The 19,904-nt window shown below is 39.8% G+C and overlaps 1 protein-coding gene across 6 annotated transcripts in view; it reads left to right on the top strand.

The window, feature by feature from the left end:
* The first annotated feature begins 3,561 nt into the window (after nucleotides 1–3,561).
* The window catches only part of LOC126401941 (voltage-dependent L-type calcium channel subunit beta-4-like), a 30,001-nt gene continuing 13,658 nt past the window's right edge, over nucleotides 3,562–19,904 (top strand). For 2 of the 6 annotated variants that reach the window (XM_050063521.1, XM_050063520.1), the window contains exons 1-4: nucleotides 9,920–10,467; nucleotides 15,062–15,232; nucleotides 15,859–15,981; nucleotides 16,125–16,252. In XM_050063521.1, the coding sequence (XP_049919478.1) occupies nucleotides 10,423–10,467; nucleotides 15,062–15,232; nucleotides 15,859–15,981; nucleotides 16,125–16,252 (467 nt within the window). In that variant the 5' untranslated portion in view covers nucleotides 9,920–10,422. Of the gene's footprint in view, nucleotides 3,718–6,116; nucleotides 6,201–9,917; nucleotides 10,468–15,061; nucleotides 15,233–15,858; nucleotides 15,982–16,124; nucleotides 16,253–19,904 lie in introns of those variants that run through there. The other 4 variants (XM_050063519.1, XM_050063517.1, XM_050063522.1 and 1 more) reach the window with 3 other exon arrangements.

Here is a 19,904-nt window from a genome sequence, read left to right as displayed (position 1 = left end):
TGGACCGACTGACCTACCCTGTTCCTGACATGGCTAAAAAGAGAGAAAAACAACTTAATCCTTCCTTCTTTAAATTTAGCTAATCCACTACATCCACCCTTAGGAGATTTGCCTGATCAAAGTGTCTCTGAATACATGAAGACATAAGTCCATGAACCAAAGTAGGGGCTTTTCATTTGTTCCATGAACGATGTATAAAAGTGCTCAGAGACATATAGAGCTGTTACCACGACATTTGTAGCTTCTGGGATGATATCACGCTTCTTCTATATAAGCCACAAATAAAGTTTCTGCCTACTTTTCTTATCCGTGCCACTGGACCATGAGGATGTCTAAACTGGGATTCATTCAGAGTCAGGCAACAAAGTGGTTTGCATGTGGGCCATTCCTTCACATACACAAGTTCAACAGGAGAAGATGGCTATTTAAAGCATTAGATATTTTAAAGGTTGTCCATCTCACTGCTTTGGTCGACCAGGTGAGTGCAGAGACACTCAGGTACAGTAACTTGCAGAAAAAGCAGAAGAGAAGCACTCAGTAGTGAAGATGGATGGAGGAACTTGCCAGATCAACGGCAAAGTGTTCTTGGTTATTCTCGTCCACCGGAAGTTTCGAAATAGAAAAGTCAGAGCTACAAATTGCTCAAATGTAAAAAAAAAAAAAAAAAATGTGTCTGTAGCTAAATTCCTGCAGGGCTTCTTGACACGAAAGAAATGTTCTGTACCACAAAAAAATGTCCTGATAATGTGAGCAAGGTTGATGGCTTACACTTCCATAAGACAAACAATAGATTGTGGGCTTTCAAGTTCTGCATAAGTTAGTGTGCCCTAATTCAGAGACTGGACCTTTATGAAGCCCATGAAGGAACAACATCTCCCTCTATACCTGCAACAGTGAAAACACACCTCGTCCTGCAATATGCAAAGGGCAGTAACATCCTCAGCTGCTTTTATTGTTGCTTTTATTTTGATAATGCTGCCATCTGCTGGGCAAAGGGAGAGACAGCATGGAGTTTACTGAGACTGTCCTCTGTTACTGACATGAATATTAGCAACTAAAATGAAGCCACCTTAAATGCTCCTAAGATCTAAAGGAAGGTTCTGCACAGTCCACTGTCCACAGCACAATCTGCACGGAAGTACCATCAGACAGAAACTTCGCCAGTGATCTCAACACAGAGAAAAAAAAGTGTTGGAAATTTTGGAACAAAGTTGTGGGGACTGATAGAACAACAGCTGAATTATTTGGCCACACTCACCAACAGTGTGTCTAGGGAAAAATAGGATTTGAATAAAAGAACTTCTTGGCAGCCATTGAGCATGGGGATTCATCTATTATGCTTTGTGTGTCCGCCAGTGGTACAGGAATAACTGTGCATGTGTTAAGGGAAGAATATATTCCTGGTGAGGGTAAAACATCAGCTAAATGTTTGCTACAACAAGACAAAACTTAACTAAAAATAAATCATGGACTACATAAACTAATTAAGGAGTACGATTTTTTAGATAACCTGCGGTGAGAGCTCAAAACATGCATGACCTAATTGCCTACTTCTGAACTAGCAGCATTCAGAGTGGAAGAGAGGCAGGGAAGCATAATGCAACTGTAAGCCTGCTTCAAGAAGCTGACTCCTGAAATTAGTGATATTTTCTGTTTCAGGTGAGCTGTTTTCGGGGGCTGGGGTGTTTGGAGGTGTCCCTTGACAGCTTCTGTAATATTCAATTATTTAAATTAGGCACCTAATGAGTAATAGTGGATTAAGATTTGCATATATGCATAATTCTATTTCCTGCAAGAGTTGTCTTTTCACTTGGACCAGTAGTTCCTAACCTGCAGGCATGAATGGATTACTGAATGGGCCTACCAGGCATAGGCTCTGGGGCTCAAAGTGGCAAACCCCCCATGCCCTTTGCTTGCAAAATGTTTCTCAAATGAACATGTACCCACCTTAAAGAGACACAAATTGCCCGCAAAGAGATGCAAAGGAAATGCAAAGAGACACAAAAAAACCTACAAACAGGGGCAAAATAACCACAGAGACACGAAATGGTCAAAAGAGACACAATATTACCTCAAAGAGAAACAAAATGACCTTAAAGAGACACAAAGTAACTACAAAAAAGGGGCAAAACAAACACAGAGACACAAGACGACAGATACAGTCACAAAATGACCTCAGAGACACAAAATGAGACATAAAACGATTACAAAGAGATGCAAACAACAACAACAAAAAAGCCTGTAGCCCCTTTTACACTGCCTCTTCAAGGCAGGAATTTCTTGCCCTTATTCCACCTCACCCTTCTGTATAAAAGGCACAATCGCAGACTTGTCTCGCCTTTAAGCCAACATCAGAGTTAGTAACAGCCCTAAAACAGGATGCCAGGATGGGATCATGGGCGGCACGGGTGTGACATTTTGATGACATGTTATATGCATGACCCATCGTGGGAGTAGCTGGTAGCAATTAGCAGCTAACTCAAGGAACAGCAGCTGAAAATGTCCGCAAATTGGGAAACAGTGAGCTCCACGAGCTCCTTACTCTCTGAGTGATGAGATCAACCGCCATATAACAGGAATGAGTAATTGTTATTGCCGTGTTATGCCATTGTTTTTGTTTATAAAGAACTGCCAAGCATATGTCATATGTCACACTCGATGCTGACGTTGTTGTCTCACTTGTTATGCCCGTCACGCTTCTTTTGCCTCCGTGATGCCAGCATGCTATCTAAAATCACACACAGGGGTTGAATGATGCTGCCATTGTGTGGTTCTGTGTAGAATTCGTAGCAGCCCAATAGCGTGACCTCTGTGTAAAAAATGTTAGTGTGTCTTGCCCCTATGTAAGAGAGGTGGTGGGGCCTTTTACATATCTGTGCCCAGGGTCCCATTGTCTCTTTGTATGCCCATGTCTGCGGGTTAGGGGTTTGGGAGACAAATAACTTTTAAGGGGATGCAGGACAATGCAGCACAACAGAACACAACAGGAACAGACAACATATGAATATAAAAAGCTACCTTACTCTAATATTTGCTTTTTTGGTAAATTACTGGTTAATATTGCCTCTAAGATACCTACATTTCTATTTAGTTGAATTAACCTTTGACAGTGGGCTGCTTCATTTTAAGAGGTCTCAAGCCAAAAAGTTTGGGAGCCAGTGACCATCAACAGCAAAACATCTGTGTTAGACAGACTTGAACCATTGCTCTATATTACAGGTTAGCAATGTCTGTATTCTTATAATAAAAGTAGCTTAAATGTGTATCTTTAATCACTCCATGTTGGTGGTTTCAGTCTAAAATAGTTCCTCTTACAGTCTAAAATAGTTACCTTGTTCCTCTTTAAGACAGTTATCCTACTCCTCAGGCTAATTTAAGGTTCCCTCCCCCCCTTCGTTTCTAAAATAGTTCCGTCCATCATCTGGTTTTGAGTGGCTCGAGCGGCAGCAGTGTGCATGATCAACCTCCCGGCGCGCGCCAGCAGGAGCCAGCGGAACACCTGTCTCGTGAGGTGGACAGTTGAGGAAGCAGCAGCTCGCGAGCGCTCATGTTCTGCTGTGTGGTGTGAAGCTGGAGCACGCAGCCCGGAACCCGCCACCCCACCGCTGGACTGGACCGGAGCAGCCAGCCCTCTGGACCGATGTCCTGGCCGAAATGTCCCGACACATCTACATACGGAACAAGATTGGCGAGGGCATCCAAGCGCCCATCTTTCAGGTAGGTCATCTCCTGCTAGCTAAGCTTCTATGCTAATTACAAAATATGAGAGTTTACCTGCTTAGCGGCAGAAAATAAACACAAGAACACACCACATTTAATGAACACTGTTTATCCCGTGTATTAACACACTTTACCTGTTACAGTTATTAAGTTTTTAGATAGAAGTAGTACATTTTTAAATTTCAACACCGTGTACAAAAAAGTTATTAGCTAGAAACGACGCCATGACTCCCTGTGACAACTTGCCCTGACCGTTAGCTCGGGTCTCAGTTGATTCATAGACTTAGTGTTTGGCTAAAGTGCCTCAGTATGTCAGAGTCTCAGTATTTAACTGGTCTTTTAACTTTAACTTACAGGAGAGACCTGGCCAAGGTAGCAGCCATTAAAACACATTAAGATGCAACAAATGCAACTTATAATACAAAAATCCACAATTAAACAACAATTCAAACATGGTGGCCTCTCAAGAAACACAAGCACATGTCTTTGTCACCACATTCTCTATGATGCCCTTAAATTCATCAGTGGATATAAGTGTTCCTAATTTCAGATCTTTTTGAAGATTGTTCCATGTCCCCCAGATCTCTTTAAACTAGGGTACATTAAAAAGCAACCACTACCAGACTTGACACACAGAAGGGAGCAGAGGTAGGCTGGAAGTTTACCTAATATTGCTTTATAGCTGTTGAGTGGTCAATGATGTCCAACCCACCAAATTACAAAGAATGCAGTGATGAGTAAGGCTTTGCATTTGTAATAAAACGCAGAGATGCATGAATCAAGGCTACGTAAAATGGAGGAGGCTGCATGCATGTACAGTATTTTTTTAATTTTCTCTTGTTTTGTGTTCTATATTTCTTGTTTTGGAGTTGCATATTTGCATTTTGTATTTTTGGTCTATGCGTTCTGTCTGTCTGTCTGTCTGTCTTGGCGAGGACACTCTTGTAAAAGCTGCTGAAATAAAGGTTAGATAAAATTAATAGACTTTTTTTCCACATAAAAACAGTAATAAATAGGCATAACTTCTGTTGTTAAATTGGTGTAAATCTTGCATTTTATAGCAGAGAGGCAGAGAGTTACTGTTACTAACTATGTTAGAGGTGTGAGTATTAAAATAATAAAAAAATAATAATTCAAAAACACCAAAAAGTTAAATTAGTAAAGTGCACACTTGAGGAAGTCGATGCTGCCATGACTGGATGTAGTGCACCTATTTGCCTCAGACATAAATATGTAAATTTGTGTCAAGGATTTCTATGTACAGTTGTTGTAAATGTTTCTGGTACAGTAGTGCATATGGCTCAGGGATCGAAACCCTTTCTAAACTGTTTAATTGTTATTGTCTAGGGGAGCAAGAGGATAAAAGGGAGGCATTAGACTTTTATTATTTTGATCTTTTGACATTCAGAAGGCAACATTAAATTTTCTGCATCTTGTAAAGGTGTCTTTTAAATAATGGAAGTTATTATGATCATAGTTTAAAGTGTTACGGTATTAATTGACTAGATGTCTCAAAAGACAGAATCAGTCTTATACTTGAGGACTAAAATGCGCACAGACGTTTGAATTAGTCTGCATTTTCACTTCAGTTACAGTTGGTTAAACAGTTACAGTCTTCTTCCTCAGAAACAGCACCATGGTGGGCTTTAGTGACCAATACCAGCTGTAAAAATTTGACATTTTATTGAAATCAAATGGTGCTAGGTGGACCTCAGTGTGTGCCAAATATACCTGAGTATTTAAACATTATCTTTATGAGGGCTTAAATGTTGTTTCAGGTGTAGAGTGTCTCACAGTAGATTTTAGCAGAGGTAAAAAAAAGAGATGTGAATGTATGAGCCCCTGCTAGATAACTCGTGTTTCTTCAGCTTGATTGATCATTGGAGGCTGCAGGCTGGTATTAATAGCAAGGTATTCATAGACTTCGCCAACTTTATCCTTCATATCTCTTTTTGGCTTTTGGCTGTTGGCTTGAATTGAGAGAGACAGGAGAGAGATGGTGACCCAGATTAATGGCCCTGTTTTATAAATTCAGGGAAGTAGGCTCTGACTTTTTAACAGTGACATTGTCATTAACTCTGGAGACTTGAACAGAAATGGGGCAAATCACTGGCAGATAATTAATTTGGCTCCCCAGAGATGAACTCTGCTGGTTATATTTGGACTTCATATTTGGACTATTTAGAAGGGAACGAGAAAGTCAGGCGGTTTGGAAAAAAGTAAGGAGGCAAAGCAAACATATAATGCGAAAACATCCAGTATAAGCCACGTGTGGTCATGTTACATGTGTCTTGTGACAACTTACAGATGTAACAGGTCATGAAGAAAACCTCAGCGACACATGTAGATAAAAAGGTGTTTCTGCAGGTTGAAATGTTGTTGTTTTTTCCATACAGGTGAATCGAGGGACTTATTCCAGGAGGAGTCGACTCAAGAGGTCTGATGGCAGCACCACCTCCACCAGTTTCATCCTCAGACAGGTACTGAAATCCAAAGAAAGACTGGGATCTAAAATAGAAAGCAGGGACTGTCACTGGTTGTGAAATTTGTGGATTGTCAATGGAATTTCTGAGTGTTTATTCCAGTTAAGGAAAGACAGATGATTTTATACATTTATAGCTTCAATTTTAGGATTATTACACATTGGTTTTCAACTGAAATGATGACAAGGTTCTTATATTCATAGGAAAAACAAATTCATGACTTTTATTTCAATGCCATGGTAAAGCTGGGAGACCTGAAACTGTTTCCATGGTTCAGCTGGTAACTTCATTGAGAGGAGTGTACGACCTGCTTAAAAACATGTCATTATTTTGAGAGTTTAATGATCAGGCCATGTTACCATAGTAAGTTCATAGACACAGTCACTGACAGTTAACCTTTTGTGCACATTGTTTATGGTTAAAGGCACCCTGTGGAGTTGGTGGCCACTTGCGGCACTGAGCAGCAATGTTTAGATGAGCATAATTCAGAGCTGTATGCATTTTCTATGCGCGTGCATGACTCAAGCACAGGGTGACGTGATGTACACTGCTGGCTGTCGACTGCAGAGGGCAGTAAATTGCTGTCAGTAGAAGGTAGCAAGTGCAAGTAAAGGAGGAGACAAGGAAGACTGCAAGCCCAAAGATTTGTCTTACACTGACACAGGATTTTTCCTTGATAAGTAGAATTGATTTTACATCAGTGTAGAAAAACATATTGCACATATTTTTCAAATGAAAAATAGGCCCAAAACATATAAAATATGTTGCAGTAGAAGTGAGGTTAAATGCAGATTTATCTTTTGGTGATCTCTCTGTTTAGATTAGAAAAACATGCTTTTATTATTTCCCTGGCTACTGACGTCAAGTACAGTGCTCCAGTGAAGAGACCAAAGAGCGAGACTTTTGCTCTCTGCTTAATTAATGGCCATTTCTTACAGGTTTTTATAAGTAGTATCCAAAGAAGGTGAGTGAAAACCCTCTGGGAAAGGTCTTTGACACGTTTTACCAGATACTAATGGACTTTAATGGGTTCTAGGATGGTTTAGAGCACCAACAAATGGTTGCTGTGGCTTTCTGTTTGATGATGCTTTAATTGTGCTTAATTGCACAAAGGTTTGGCATTTAGTTAGACTCGAATCTGGGTCCCTCTTTTGATTTTGTCACATCTTGTTTCGTCATCATCGTTTTTTGCTGTGACATTATGGCTTGAGCTGCTGAGGTCATGTAAGTGTTTTTCCCTTGGCTACTAATTATATCTAGTATCATTATTTAAGCAACCGTCCCTTAAAGTGACATAAGTTATTTATTAATCCTCATTGAGGAATCTTTCCCCTGACATTTGAGAAGCAGTGGGCAGTCTCTAACAACCAACTTCACTTCTGAGACTGGTGCTTTGCTTAAGGGCAACAGCAGGAGTATTCCTGATAACACGAGCTGTCCCTAAGATTTAGCATACAGAAAAGTTAAACATTTACAGCAGGTGTGTGTTATAAGCAAAAATTACTGTAAAATAAAATGACTGTATTCTGTTTAAGTTAGCCGAAATCATATATTTTCAGAAACAACAACAAACCAGCTATTTGAGATATTAGTGTAAAGTGTAAAGATGACATAGAGATTAGTCAGTCGTCACATAAATAATCAACAATTTTGATTATCAGTTAATACTTTAAAGGTCGATTTCATCTGCAGTCTTTTCTGGGTTTTTCAAAAGAAAAATCATGTAAGTGTACTGTTAGTAAGAGGCAGTAACATCAGTTAAAGCAGCGAACGCAGATAATAACAAAAATAACTGAAAGGAATCGCTCAAATTTTTTAACATGGCTTTTATGAGGAATTTATCCCGAGTCATTGTAGTACCTAGATGGCAGTCAGTTCACCCCAAGTTTGAAGAGGGGCGTGAGGAACTGATGCCGTTATCTGTTCTCTTCAAAGTCACCAGACTCCTTTGACAGAAACAGTAACTTTACCTCACAGAACACAGGAGTTGCTGGTCTACCGCCACCTCAATAGATGAGTATGTTTGTGCTATTTTGTGACATTTTTGATCAGAACTAACATGGCGTGTGCAGCAGTACTTTGTTTAGCTTCCATGGTTGTTAGCAGGTTAGGGGAATAAAGCCAACTTGGAGGATTGATGACACAGTTGTCTAAGAAGGTTTGACTTAGTCATGTAGTGGCATATTGAGCGGGCTATTGGGTTTATAGTATGAAGCAGCATCATGCTGCAGAAACCTACATCAGGGAGGTAGGTGGGAAACTTTTTTTTTTTGCAGGGCTTGGAAAATAGAATTTTGACCCTTGAATGTCCAGACTTGATTACGTAAGGCACACTACTGGGAAGCTACAGAATGACATTAAAAAACTGAAAAAATAATGGACCTGTTCTTTAAGGTGCTTACCAAACAAGGTGCTTCCTTGTCAAATGTGAGAATTTGCTGCTTTTCTCTATTTATTAGTACTGTATAATTGAAGTGTTGGACTGTTAATCTGATTTTTTTTTAAAAAGCAATGTGAATGTAACCATGTGATCACACAGTTGTCACATGGTGGTTATTTCACAGGTTTATCCCACCATGTGTAGATGAACTTAAATTCAACTTATTTTAGCCAACAAAATAAAAATAAATAAAGCATTAAGAGGAGGTGTCAATACAATACTCTACTCTTGGGAAATGAAACATTTATTTGATGATTTTTTATTTAATAAGATATCATCAGTGTCATAAGTAAAAAAGGGGCTTTGCCTTAATGAAATCCTAACATCAGAAAAGATTTATGATTTAGATTTGGAAGTCTAAAATAATAATAAATAATAAAAAATCTGAATAAATAAATAAAACATAAAGGTGGGGTGCAGTGGCGGTAGTTTGATTTCAGTATTTCTTAAATCCTGACTACAGTCCTGGACCAAAGTTTCCCATTTATTTACACTAAATATCCCTAAAACATCAATACGTGTGTACGTGTCGAGACCAAAACATGTAATGCCTGACTTTTGAAATTTTACTTTAGTAGTATGTACATTTTCAATTAATCATCAGTCAAAATGTATTTGTATGGCACCTTTCATACAGGTTAGTGCAGTTCATAGTAGTTCACGATGCATAACAAGCCATTAATGAGGCAGAACAAAAAATAAATTAAATTAAATAAAAAAATTAACAGACAATGAAAGGATGTAATGATAGTAGTAGTAATAGAACAAAATGGAATAAAGACTGGACCACAGGACTAGATACATTGGATTAAAAAGAAAAACAAGAATAAAAATGATGACAGTGAAATACAATAAAATTGATTTTAAAAGCAATAATAATAATAATAATAATGATAATGATAATGATAGTAATAACAATTAATAAAATTCCGAAAATAGATTAAAAAGGCAAAATTGAACAAAGAGAAATAAAATCAATAAGAAAGACAAAAAATAATTCATAATTTTCTTCTCCAGTAGAATTAAACTGCCATATTTTAAATACATCTAATCCAGTGTATAAATTCATTAGGCCTCTTTGTTTCATCAGGACCACACTGAATGTATCATTCTGCTCTCTCTGGAGAATAAATAAGCAGAGTGAGGATGAGCTTTAACAGGGAAATGGAGGATGCTTCTCCCCTGTTTTACTCCTCCATCTCCCTCCCCCGATCCTCGCTACCTCCCTGCACTAAAGAGAAAAAAAAAAAAATCAAGGAGAGCGCTCATCCAAGCTGAGTGGACAGCCAGCCAGCCAATCAGCTCCTTGCACATTGGCTCTGTCATCAGGCTTGGATATTGAGGAAGGATCCACTGCTCTGCTGCTGCCGCCGCCGCTGCTGCTGCCGCCACCTCTGCTGCTCGTTGTGTACATGTATATGTGTGTGTCTGTGTGGGTGTGTGCGTGGAAGCCTGATGAAATGAAATGCCAGGATTGGGCTACCTCCAGGGAGAGCCTCTCCAGCCTATAATGTGAGCCAGCCAGCAGCACTGTGAGATCAGGGAGAAGCTGCATCCATCAAGCGACGGGCCTCAGGAGGACCGAGCGTGATCCAACGGGAGGGGAGATTTTAAAAAAAAAAAAAAAATTATTCTTCTCTGCTGTGGAGAGAAGGGATTGTCGTCATCCCCCCATCCATCCTTTTTTTTCTCTGTGGTGCCCCCTCCTTCCTCCTTCGCCTCCACTCTATTTTTTCCCCCTCATTCTTCTAGAGGTGCTCGTTGGAATATCAAACCTCCATGTATGACAATTTGTACCTGCATGGATTTGAAGACTCGGAGGCGGTGAGTGTTTGGATGCGTGTGTGAATCTGCTTTTGCGCTCCCTCGCTGTGTGTTTATTGATGGAAGTAGCTCAGCTGTGTACACACACACACACACACACACACACACACACACATAGGAGGCCTTTGATGGGTTAGCCAACGGTACAGCGTAGCGTGATTGTGGGCTATGCTTGGCTGGAAGGGGGTTGGGTGGGTGGGTGTTGGTGGTGTGTGTGAAGGGGGGGGGGTGCACATTAGGCAGATGGCTTCTGACGTGTGACATTCACACAGTTATGTATGTATCTCTCTGTATCTGTATGTGCATGCGATGTGGTTCAGTGTATGTGGCTGGTATCTGCCTATAAGCCTGTAAGAACGGACGCCAGGAGACCACCAGAGCCAGGAGGAGCCATTTAGCGTTCATCACACTCTGTACCTCTCAGAGATGGACTGAGCCGTGATTCAAAGAGGAAGATGGAAACATGTTAATCACCCATTTCCTCCCTGAGGCCCTTTATATGGTCACATTCTAATGTTAAATTCCCATGTGTCACATTTCTGCATTTATTCCTTTAAAAAAAAATGCAGCTGGGTATTTTTTATCTGACCCTGCGACTGCGTGATGTATAGGCTCTGCTGAGGCTCGGAGAAACATGCATCGTGATGTCATTAAGTGGATTGTGATGTTGATGAGTCACATGCTGAAGCTACTCCATTGGATAATAGCTCGGATGCTACAGTGCAACCCCAAAGCTTCCACACAGATGCATCAAATGAGGGTCAGAATGAAGGATTTATAAAAATGGAGGCAAAATAATCATGAGAAAAAAATTACATTATTTATTGTTGTATAATTGGAGTCAACACTTCTTATGCTTGCATGTGTGCATGCATATGTAATATCACAAATCGGAATGTGTTGTATTTAAAATTAGACTTTTATAGGCAACTGTAAAAGTAGTAGTTTAGCAATGTACTGTTACATTTCCATAACACTGGTGGACTGACGTGAGACACATTAACAAAAACTGGTCAAATTGGAAGCAGCAGAGGCCGAAATGTCCTCACTTTTAATTCCTTTTACGGTTTAGGGCCCGGACACACCAAGCCAATGGTTGGCCGTCAGCGATCATCCATTGCCCTATTTTTTGCTGTGTCCCGCACCCTTGGTACTAGTCGGCCCTTGTCGGCTGTTTTTCGGCTGATGAAGCATGTTCCCTATCGGTCCGTTGGTGAATGAGATCACTCTGATTGGCAGTTCAGCGCAAAAGAAGAGGGCGTGAGATCTAAACAAACTTGTTATATTAAGTAAGATTAGGATAAGCTCTTCGGCAGAAAGGGTTCATAATTGTTTGTGACATTGATTGCTGGCACTCAGTAAATATAATTTGTTCTTTAAACATCATTTTTAAATGAATTAACTGGCTAGCTAGTCTCTTTTTGAATGATGAAAACAGACAACTGCCGCCTGCTGGTGTGGAGAGCTATTTCCTGTCACGCAGGTGCAGAATGTATGTGCTAGTTAGCCATTAGCTGTAGTCTCTGCGGTGTGTTCAAGTGCAACTTTTTGGCCAAGACATAGGTGACGTGAGACGATGCAACAATCGGCCTTCATTGCCACTTGTTCTTTGATGTTGGTGTGTCTGGGCCTTTAAACCATACAAGCATTGAATCCTACAATTCCCATAATGCAGCTTGAGTATCATTTTCCTCGACCATCCCTGCCTGGTAGACACCCATATCGTGCAAGACAGAAGACACAATACAACCAGTTTTACAAACTCTAGTCGTACATATCATGACGAGGAGACTAATCTTGATGTGTAAAATTGGTGGAACGCCCCTTTAATAAAAACAGCAGCGGCATCATGAACAGTCCAGCAGAAACATTTAGACTGTTAACCTATGGCAGTGATGAATCTGTCACTCTGTGGCACCTTGTTTAATTTTGAAAATTATGCAAAGACCCAGTGCGCTAAATATTTCCTAAAATTAAGACAACATTTAAGCTGCCAAAACGTGCCACTCTGTGATTGGGTGCACACGATCCAGACGAGCAGTGTGCTGAAGTCAGACCATACTGCTGCTCGCTTGTTAAAAAAAAAAAAAAAAGTGCTTAGCTGTGATGACTAGCTTGATTGATCTTCTCGAGACTAATGGTCTTCCTTAATTGAATCATCATTAGTGGCTGATTGTTTAGATTAACACAGCAGAAGGAAGCACTTGGTCCAGTCATGTCCCAGCAAAAAAAAAAAAAAAATTGCATTACTGGAATTCTTGCTGTGTGGCAGGATGCCGGACTACTGCAAGTCTAGCATGTCTCAAGGCACTAAAGTGATAAAAAAAAAATCCCTGACAGTGTGCAAGAAAATGGTCAGCGAGGAAACAAAACAAAAATCTAAGCACAAGACGCAAAATACCATTTTTCATGTCCACTGTGGGTGCCTCTCTTGCATCCTTTGTTGGCCAACATTGTGTAGGGTTAATACAGAGATATGTAAAAACTGAATGATAAAAGTCTTGGTTATTTTACAGTTTTGTCATCCTGCTATTCCTGCTTCCATAATGTTACTCATGCTGGATATCATTGATTGTTTAGCCCATTTTTAACTTATATCAGTCTAGACTACAGTGTGCCATCATTTGCAATTTATTTTGATTTAGAAGGCTTTCAAAATTATTTATATTTATTTATTTATTGTATAGATGGAAAAAAGTTGAGGTAATTGAAAAAGCTTGTAAATCAACTGGTTAACTACTTGTAGCGTCAATGTTAAAAATCCAATTTTCTGGCATCCAACGTCGATTCTGTGATCTGGGGTTTTGCATGTCAGTGTATCGGATCATGGCATTACTTGCGTTGTTGAAAATACTACACAATCTCCAAAAATAAAGCCAAAATTCAAATATTGGCAGGTCAAATTATAGCCAGTCTATGAATGAAAGGCCCGAGGATGAAAGGTTTCACCAAGGGGTACATTTCAAACACATCTCTCTTCTTTATATATCCTATCCTGTCCTACTGTGTGTCTGTTTTGTATGTTCATATCACACCTGCACCTGCTCATCTCAGTGCATGTCGGCTTTGGTTAGCAGGAGGCATCTAAAACCCACCAATTTTTCCCAAGAAAATAAAAGAGTATAATAAATTAAAACCTGGGCATAATTTAAAAAGAAAACAAAAACAAAACTGTTAAACATGCTAAGTCAGATAGTGAGATACTAAGTGGAAGGTTTGGCTTAGTATGGCATAATTTTGCTTTACAATTTTGACCTACTATATTTTAATTTTCACTTGGTACGTGATTTTTACAATTCTCTCTAAAAGACTCCATTGCATGGGCTTGGGATCTTGTGATTGGTGCTCTTTTCTAAGCTGTAGCGACAACATAATCAAATGTCATGTAAATTATAATACACGTGTACTCAGGTATGGGATAATATTACAAATGTGAAAGCTGAGTGGCAGGGGAGTGGAGGCGAATTGGGAGATTGTACTGAAGCATGGTACGAATCAATTGTACCTACTGATAAAAGGAAAACACCCTTACTACTTCATAACTTTGACTTAATATCCCGTAATTTTGACTTGCATGAAGGGAGAGGGATTTTTTTTTATCATTCATTTTTTTTCTTCCCTGGCGGAAATGGTCTTCCATATCTTGTGACTAACCAGGACGTTGATGTTCACAGACACTTTAGTCTCAGTGATTATGTACAATGTAATGTGTAGAAAATGTGCACAGAGCATGGATACTGTACTGTGGTGTCGGTGTCGCATTTCATGAGAAGAAAAACTTAACATCCTGGTCCAAAAGATGCAGAAATTGGTCCACCCCTTCCTGGGGGCAACAGTCAAAGTCGTCACTATTCCGAATTGTCTGGAAGTGTCAGATTGGCTGTGTGTGGTCATACAAACTGCTGACAGCACAGGAATGGAAATTCCACTTTGTCTGAGATGCTCCTGGCAGTCGACTCTTTTCCACATCATCCATTTCACCTGTTCTGCATTCACAGTGCCAAGCCTCCACTCTGGACTTGGCAGCGCAAGTTGATGTGAATCCCAAACTCAGGACAGTCAATGGTCCCATAAAGAAGCTTTTTCTTAAGTGGACCTCATTGTGCTTTTCAGCGCTGGTCCTTTGGCTGTTCGTGGGATGAAGCTACAGTGCATGCTCCTTTTATGCTGTTAGAGCCTGTGTGCTTTTGTCTTTTCACAGACAATTTGGGTCATTCTGTCCTCCCTTTTTCTGACTTTAAGTCCTTGATATTGAAACACGTCTCACTGAATTTACCCTAGAAGACGAAGTGCGCTATTGTTAATCTGCATTAGCCTTGATCACACATTTACAGGACTGTAGCCATTTCCTTTTGCTCTAAATGCAGCTTTGCCCACTGTGCTTTTTGGGAAGGTCTTGACTATTTTTAACTGCCTTTAGCAGGGCTCCAGAGACAGACTTCGGTGGTGACCAAATGCTCCCAATACCCCCCACAATATCCCCTAATAATCAAGTCTGTATCGCCAGTAATGAAAGAGGAAGCAGATCGCAGCATGTGAGTTTTAATCCCAGCTCTACAGTTCCAGTAACCAACTGTGTGATCTCTGTTTGCAGGGCTCAGCTGATTCATATACTAGCAGACCATCAGACTCAGATGTCTCTCTGGAGGAGGAGCGGGAGGTGCAGGCCCAGGTCCAGAGCCAGAGCCCAAGCCAGAGCCAAGGACCGGGACAGAGCCGCCAGGAGAGGGAGCAGCAGGCCGCCATTCAACTGGAGAGAGCCAAGGTGGCCAACCTGTGACACTATATAGCCAAATTCATCTGTGGCTATGTTCATTTACACATACACAGACTAGTATTGGTATTGGTCGCCCTGGAGTCAATGTTATTGTGGTCCTTAAAGAGATGCTATGTAGGATTTTCCTAAAAAAACAACTTAGTGTCGAAAAACACAAATATAGCGAGAAGGGATGGGTCAGTTCTACACCTGCCCAGTTAGCCCAAGCTTATGGTTTAACAGTCCCAAAAAACACAGAAATGACTTGACCGTGTCATTAAACCCATTAATATGTTAAGTAATGTTAGCCGTATGATGCTAACAGTTCGTCTCATGATAAACACAGAGAGAGCGACAGATTTAGCCATTTTAAATTTTAGAAAAATATATAAAAGTCATGTTTACACGTGCAAGATTGGATGGCGATTACATATTAAATCAATACTGACATCCAAATGGAGTGCTTGAGTATTCAAGCACTCATGCCCATCCCTAATAGCTAGGCAAAACGAGAGTGAATCTGGGGCTGGCTTTGAGTTCTGCATAATTTTGGACAATTCGTGCATAGTATACCTCTGCTTAAGGGCATTATTGTATTTTCTGTCACTCACTAAGTGTGTGTTTCTGTCCTCCAGACTAAACCTGTGGCATTTGCAGTAAGGACCAACGTCAGCTATTGTGGCGCACTGGATGAGGATGTTCCAGTACCAGCCACAGCCATCTCCTTTGATGCCAAGGATTTCCTCCACATAAAAGAGGTACATGTGCACTTTTTATAAATATGAAACCTACTCTATATGCTGCTGTGATTATTTTTTTGACACATAAATCTGGGAATTCACTGATTTAAAAGATTTTTCTTGTGTTTTTATTCCTCCATTCTTTATGTTACGGTGTTCAGAAGTTCAACAATGACTGGTGGATCGGTCGGTTAGTGAAAGAGGGCTGTGAGATCGGCTTCATCCCCAGCCCTCTGAAGCTCGAGAACATCCGGCTCCAGCAGGAGCAAAAGAGAGGACGAGTCCAAGGGTAAGTAACAGAAAAACACCCTTGTCTCAGTTTGTCTTAGAAATTAAGTGTTTTATGGTCACACTTAACTGCTGTGATAAACACACACACACAAAAAGACTATAAGCTGCTGTGTTTCATTCTTTAAAATATTTGGTAATATCATGTACTGACAGTACAACAAACTGTGTATACAAGCTTTGTAAGAATCACTGAAAGGAAGGAAATAATTAGTTTGTCTTTTCCATGGAAAAGAGACACATTTTACTTTGCTTGCTTATGAGCAGCTCTTAAATAGCTGGCTGAAGTGACCGTCTGTGACCCCTGCAGTTGGTCAAAAATAACATCCAACCATTCCTTTCATTGCCTTTATTTTCATCTCCATGCTGAAGCTTTATGTTTTACATTTCTGTTCAAACAACTTCTGATTTTATGCTTTGCTCTTTACTGCAGCTTTTGGTACCACAGTTTAACCTCCACCTTATCACATTACCTTCTCTTGTGATGCTTGTCATGTGACTCCATGGGTGTTGATTTGTGTTTTCACTGTCCGATTGAGAAAACAGAAACATGCCACTACTAGAGTGGTGCAAGAATCCGTCTTAAAACCCAGAAATGAGTTGGCATTTTGCACTCCCAGTTCCCGCGTCGTGAGGTCAATGAGTTTTGGTTAGATGCCTGAAATAAGGTCTTTGGTTAACACAAGCTTAAGAGACTTTCATGTTTTGTTCTATGACATAAAATACATCAGTAAATATGTCACTTTTGAACTTTAAAGCTTTTATGTGTCTTAAAAAATGTGGTTGCAAACAAGTAGCTAAATGAGACTACAGAACGTCATCATGCCAAACATGGCTTTACAGCCTCATTATGGTGACATCATTGATGTCATGCGACTGCAGTGTCATTTCTTTGTAGACTAACTTAAGCTTTTTACTTCTAGCGATTGTGTTTACGCTTCAAAAATCATGAAAGTGGCGTTCATTCGTGAAGATTATTTTTGTTGAACAAGATGTGTAGGTATCATAAATGTTTGTTTGCCACAGAGCTTATTTTCTGCAATAATCCAAAATCCAATGCAAAATCCTGTAGCCGTTTTTCCGAGGAAATCTGAGGACGCTAACTTCCGTGTCAGCCTGCAGAAAAAGGTCATCCTTGCAGCACTCTATTGGTTGATTTGGTACAGGGCCTTAGCTACCACTGGGCACACTGAGGTCATTTCCTCAGTATTGTTTTCTGACAATTTGGACATTTAAACGACTTAAAGTGAAGTTTATATTTTACAGTTTTACCAAAGTTTTTTTTCCTTTGAGACAAGCTGACGTCAGCTCGTGATGGATTTCCTTACATGGTCAACTGCTCCAGGCATGCGACTGCAAGTGTTGACATTACAAACACTTCTACATGTAGCTACATGCTAACGTCAGGAAAACGTTTAATCTTGGTTGCCGATATTGTTAATTTCTCCCCAATTTCGGATCATAATCTTGCTGGAAGATGGCCAGTTGTGTTTAGAAGCAAAATAAAGTGTTTTTGAACATTAAAGCATATAAACATGTTTAGTAGAAACCTACAGTACAAGTATGAACCACAAATTGAGCAAAAGAGGTCCCCTTTAAATCTAAACAAACTTTGACACTTTAAAAAAGGACTTTCAGACTATTACTGTATGGGCAGGATTATTATTGATGAGAGATAAAATTTACAAAAACTAACCTTGAACTAGAGCTTAAACAATTAGGCAATTCATCTTCAACTATTTTTGACAATTAATTCATTTGCCAATCTTTTTTTTCTATTTTCTGACATTTTATAGACATTTTTACACATTTTCATGAAGAACAAACACTATGGAAGCTCTATTCTGTTGTCACAGTCACAGTCAGTGTCTGTCCCTGCAGCTCCTGAGCAAACCTGAGTTACACTGATATAGACAAAAAAAATTATTCAGATGCAGTAACATAAAATCTGTCCAATATCTCATTGGTAAAAGCTTGTAAGCTATTAGGTTCTGTAAATCTCTATAATTTATTTTGAATTTTACTTCGACCCAGGTCTGCTCATGACTATTTACTCCATCACTTCTGCTCATGCCGACTGTACCAGTGTAACAGTTTCAGTAGCTGTAATTAGCGGTCCTATCAGTCTCCTAGTCTGTGTGTGTGTGTGTGTGTGTGTGTGTGTATGTATAATGTGTGTTGAAGGTTCTGTCATCCAGAGTTTGTACAGTAACTCACGTGCTCTTCCCCGAGTCTTGTTATAGAGTTAAACACTGATCTTACCAGACTGGAGGGCTTCAGCGCTTCACTTACTAGCCTGGCTTCTGTGGCGTTTTGTCACCAAGCCTCACAGACGAGGAGAGCCATTTGAACCCCATTAACGAGGACTACATTTTCACTTTAACTGGAAAACAGTAGCCCGACAGTACGCGAGGTGTGCTGCCTTCCAGAGATGTTTGGAAGTCTGAAATTAAAAATGATAATAATGGAAAAGCCCCTTGAGATAGAATTTGAAGTTACAGCTGAAAAGGTAAAATGGTAAATGATAAATTGAAATGAGTAAATGCAAAAGGGAGTGGGAGAAACAAACATGACTCAGATACCAGCTGTCTTTGTTTGTTTTCTTGTTTGTTTTTGTTGTTGTTTTTTGTATATATATTTTTTATATACATTTATGTTCACCCACACTGCTGCATAAAATACTTGTTTTTACTATATTTTGCACTTGTATGTTACTTTTAATTTTTTGGTTTTATTTTCTCCAATTTTTTTTCTGTGTGTGAAATGATCCTGTTACCCATCATGGAAACAGAAGAAGGAAAAGTCATCCAAATACAGCCAGTAGGGGTTGAGAAAACCACATTTTCTGCTCATAGTCAAGCCCCAAGCAGTTTCACCCATTACTGATGTACTCAGTATTGATTGCAAGTGCTGTATTAAAAAATGTAGCCCCCACCTCTGCCCTACTTACTGATGTTTTAGCTCGCTAATGCTTTAGGTTGTTTAGGAGCAAGCATTACTTACATAGCCAACACATTATTTCATGTCACACATCACCCAGGACATCTCTGCAGCTTCACAAAATTTAATTCAAAAGGGTATTTTAACACACATTTAGCCTTTAACAAGTAATGCTCCTCCTGCAATTTGAAAATTACGGTCAGCCATGTTGCGATTTTGATAAAAGTCATACAAACATCGGTTATGTGCAGCTGCAGTTGAAACAATGAATATCCTCATATTGGAGAAGTGACCAAAGTCAAAAGTGATTATGGATTTATTTTAGTAGAATTTGACAAAAAATGACTGGAGCCCTGTTAATGAAGTTCATACTGTTTTTGTCCTTGCTAATAGCTCTGCTTGAGAGCTCAGCTGTCGGCCTCAGTTGCTGCACGGGGAGCACATTTTACATCATCCAAATGAAAATCCTCTGGATTATGGTCCTCTGTAACTGTAACTGATCAGCTGTGAATTTCAGACTTCCAACTTCTGTATGGAACTCAGCCTTACATACATTTGGCCTTTTCACCGCATGTTGCTCACATTCTCTCATCCTGTGTAAAGCCAGCCCAGGTCTCAGTCATAATTACTCTTGAATTACAGACGAAAAGTCTTCATGGGTCGTCAGTATTACTGTGAATATAACTTTACTTTTATGACCATGGTCTGCTGAC

The sequence above is a fragment of the Epinephelus moara genome, chromosome 15 (assembly GCF_006386435.1).
Source record: "Epinephelus moara isolate mb chromosome 15, YSFRI_EMoa_1.0, whole genome shotgun sequence".
NCBI lineage: Eukaryota > Metazoa > Chordata > Actinopteri > Perciformes > Serranidae > Epinephelus > Epinephelus moara.
The sequence above is the reverse complement of the archived record's forward strand: the minus strand, read 5'-3'. Positions and strand labels throughout refer to the sequence as shown.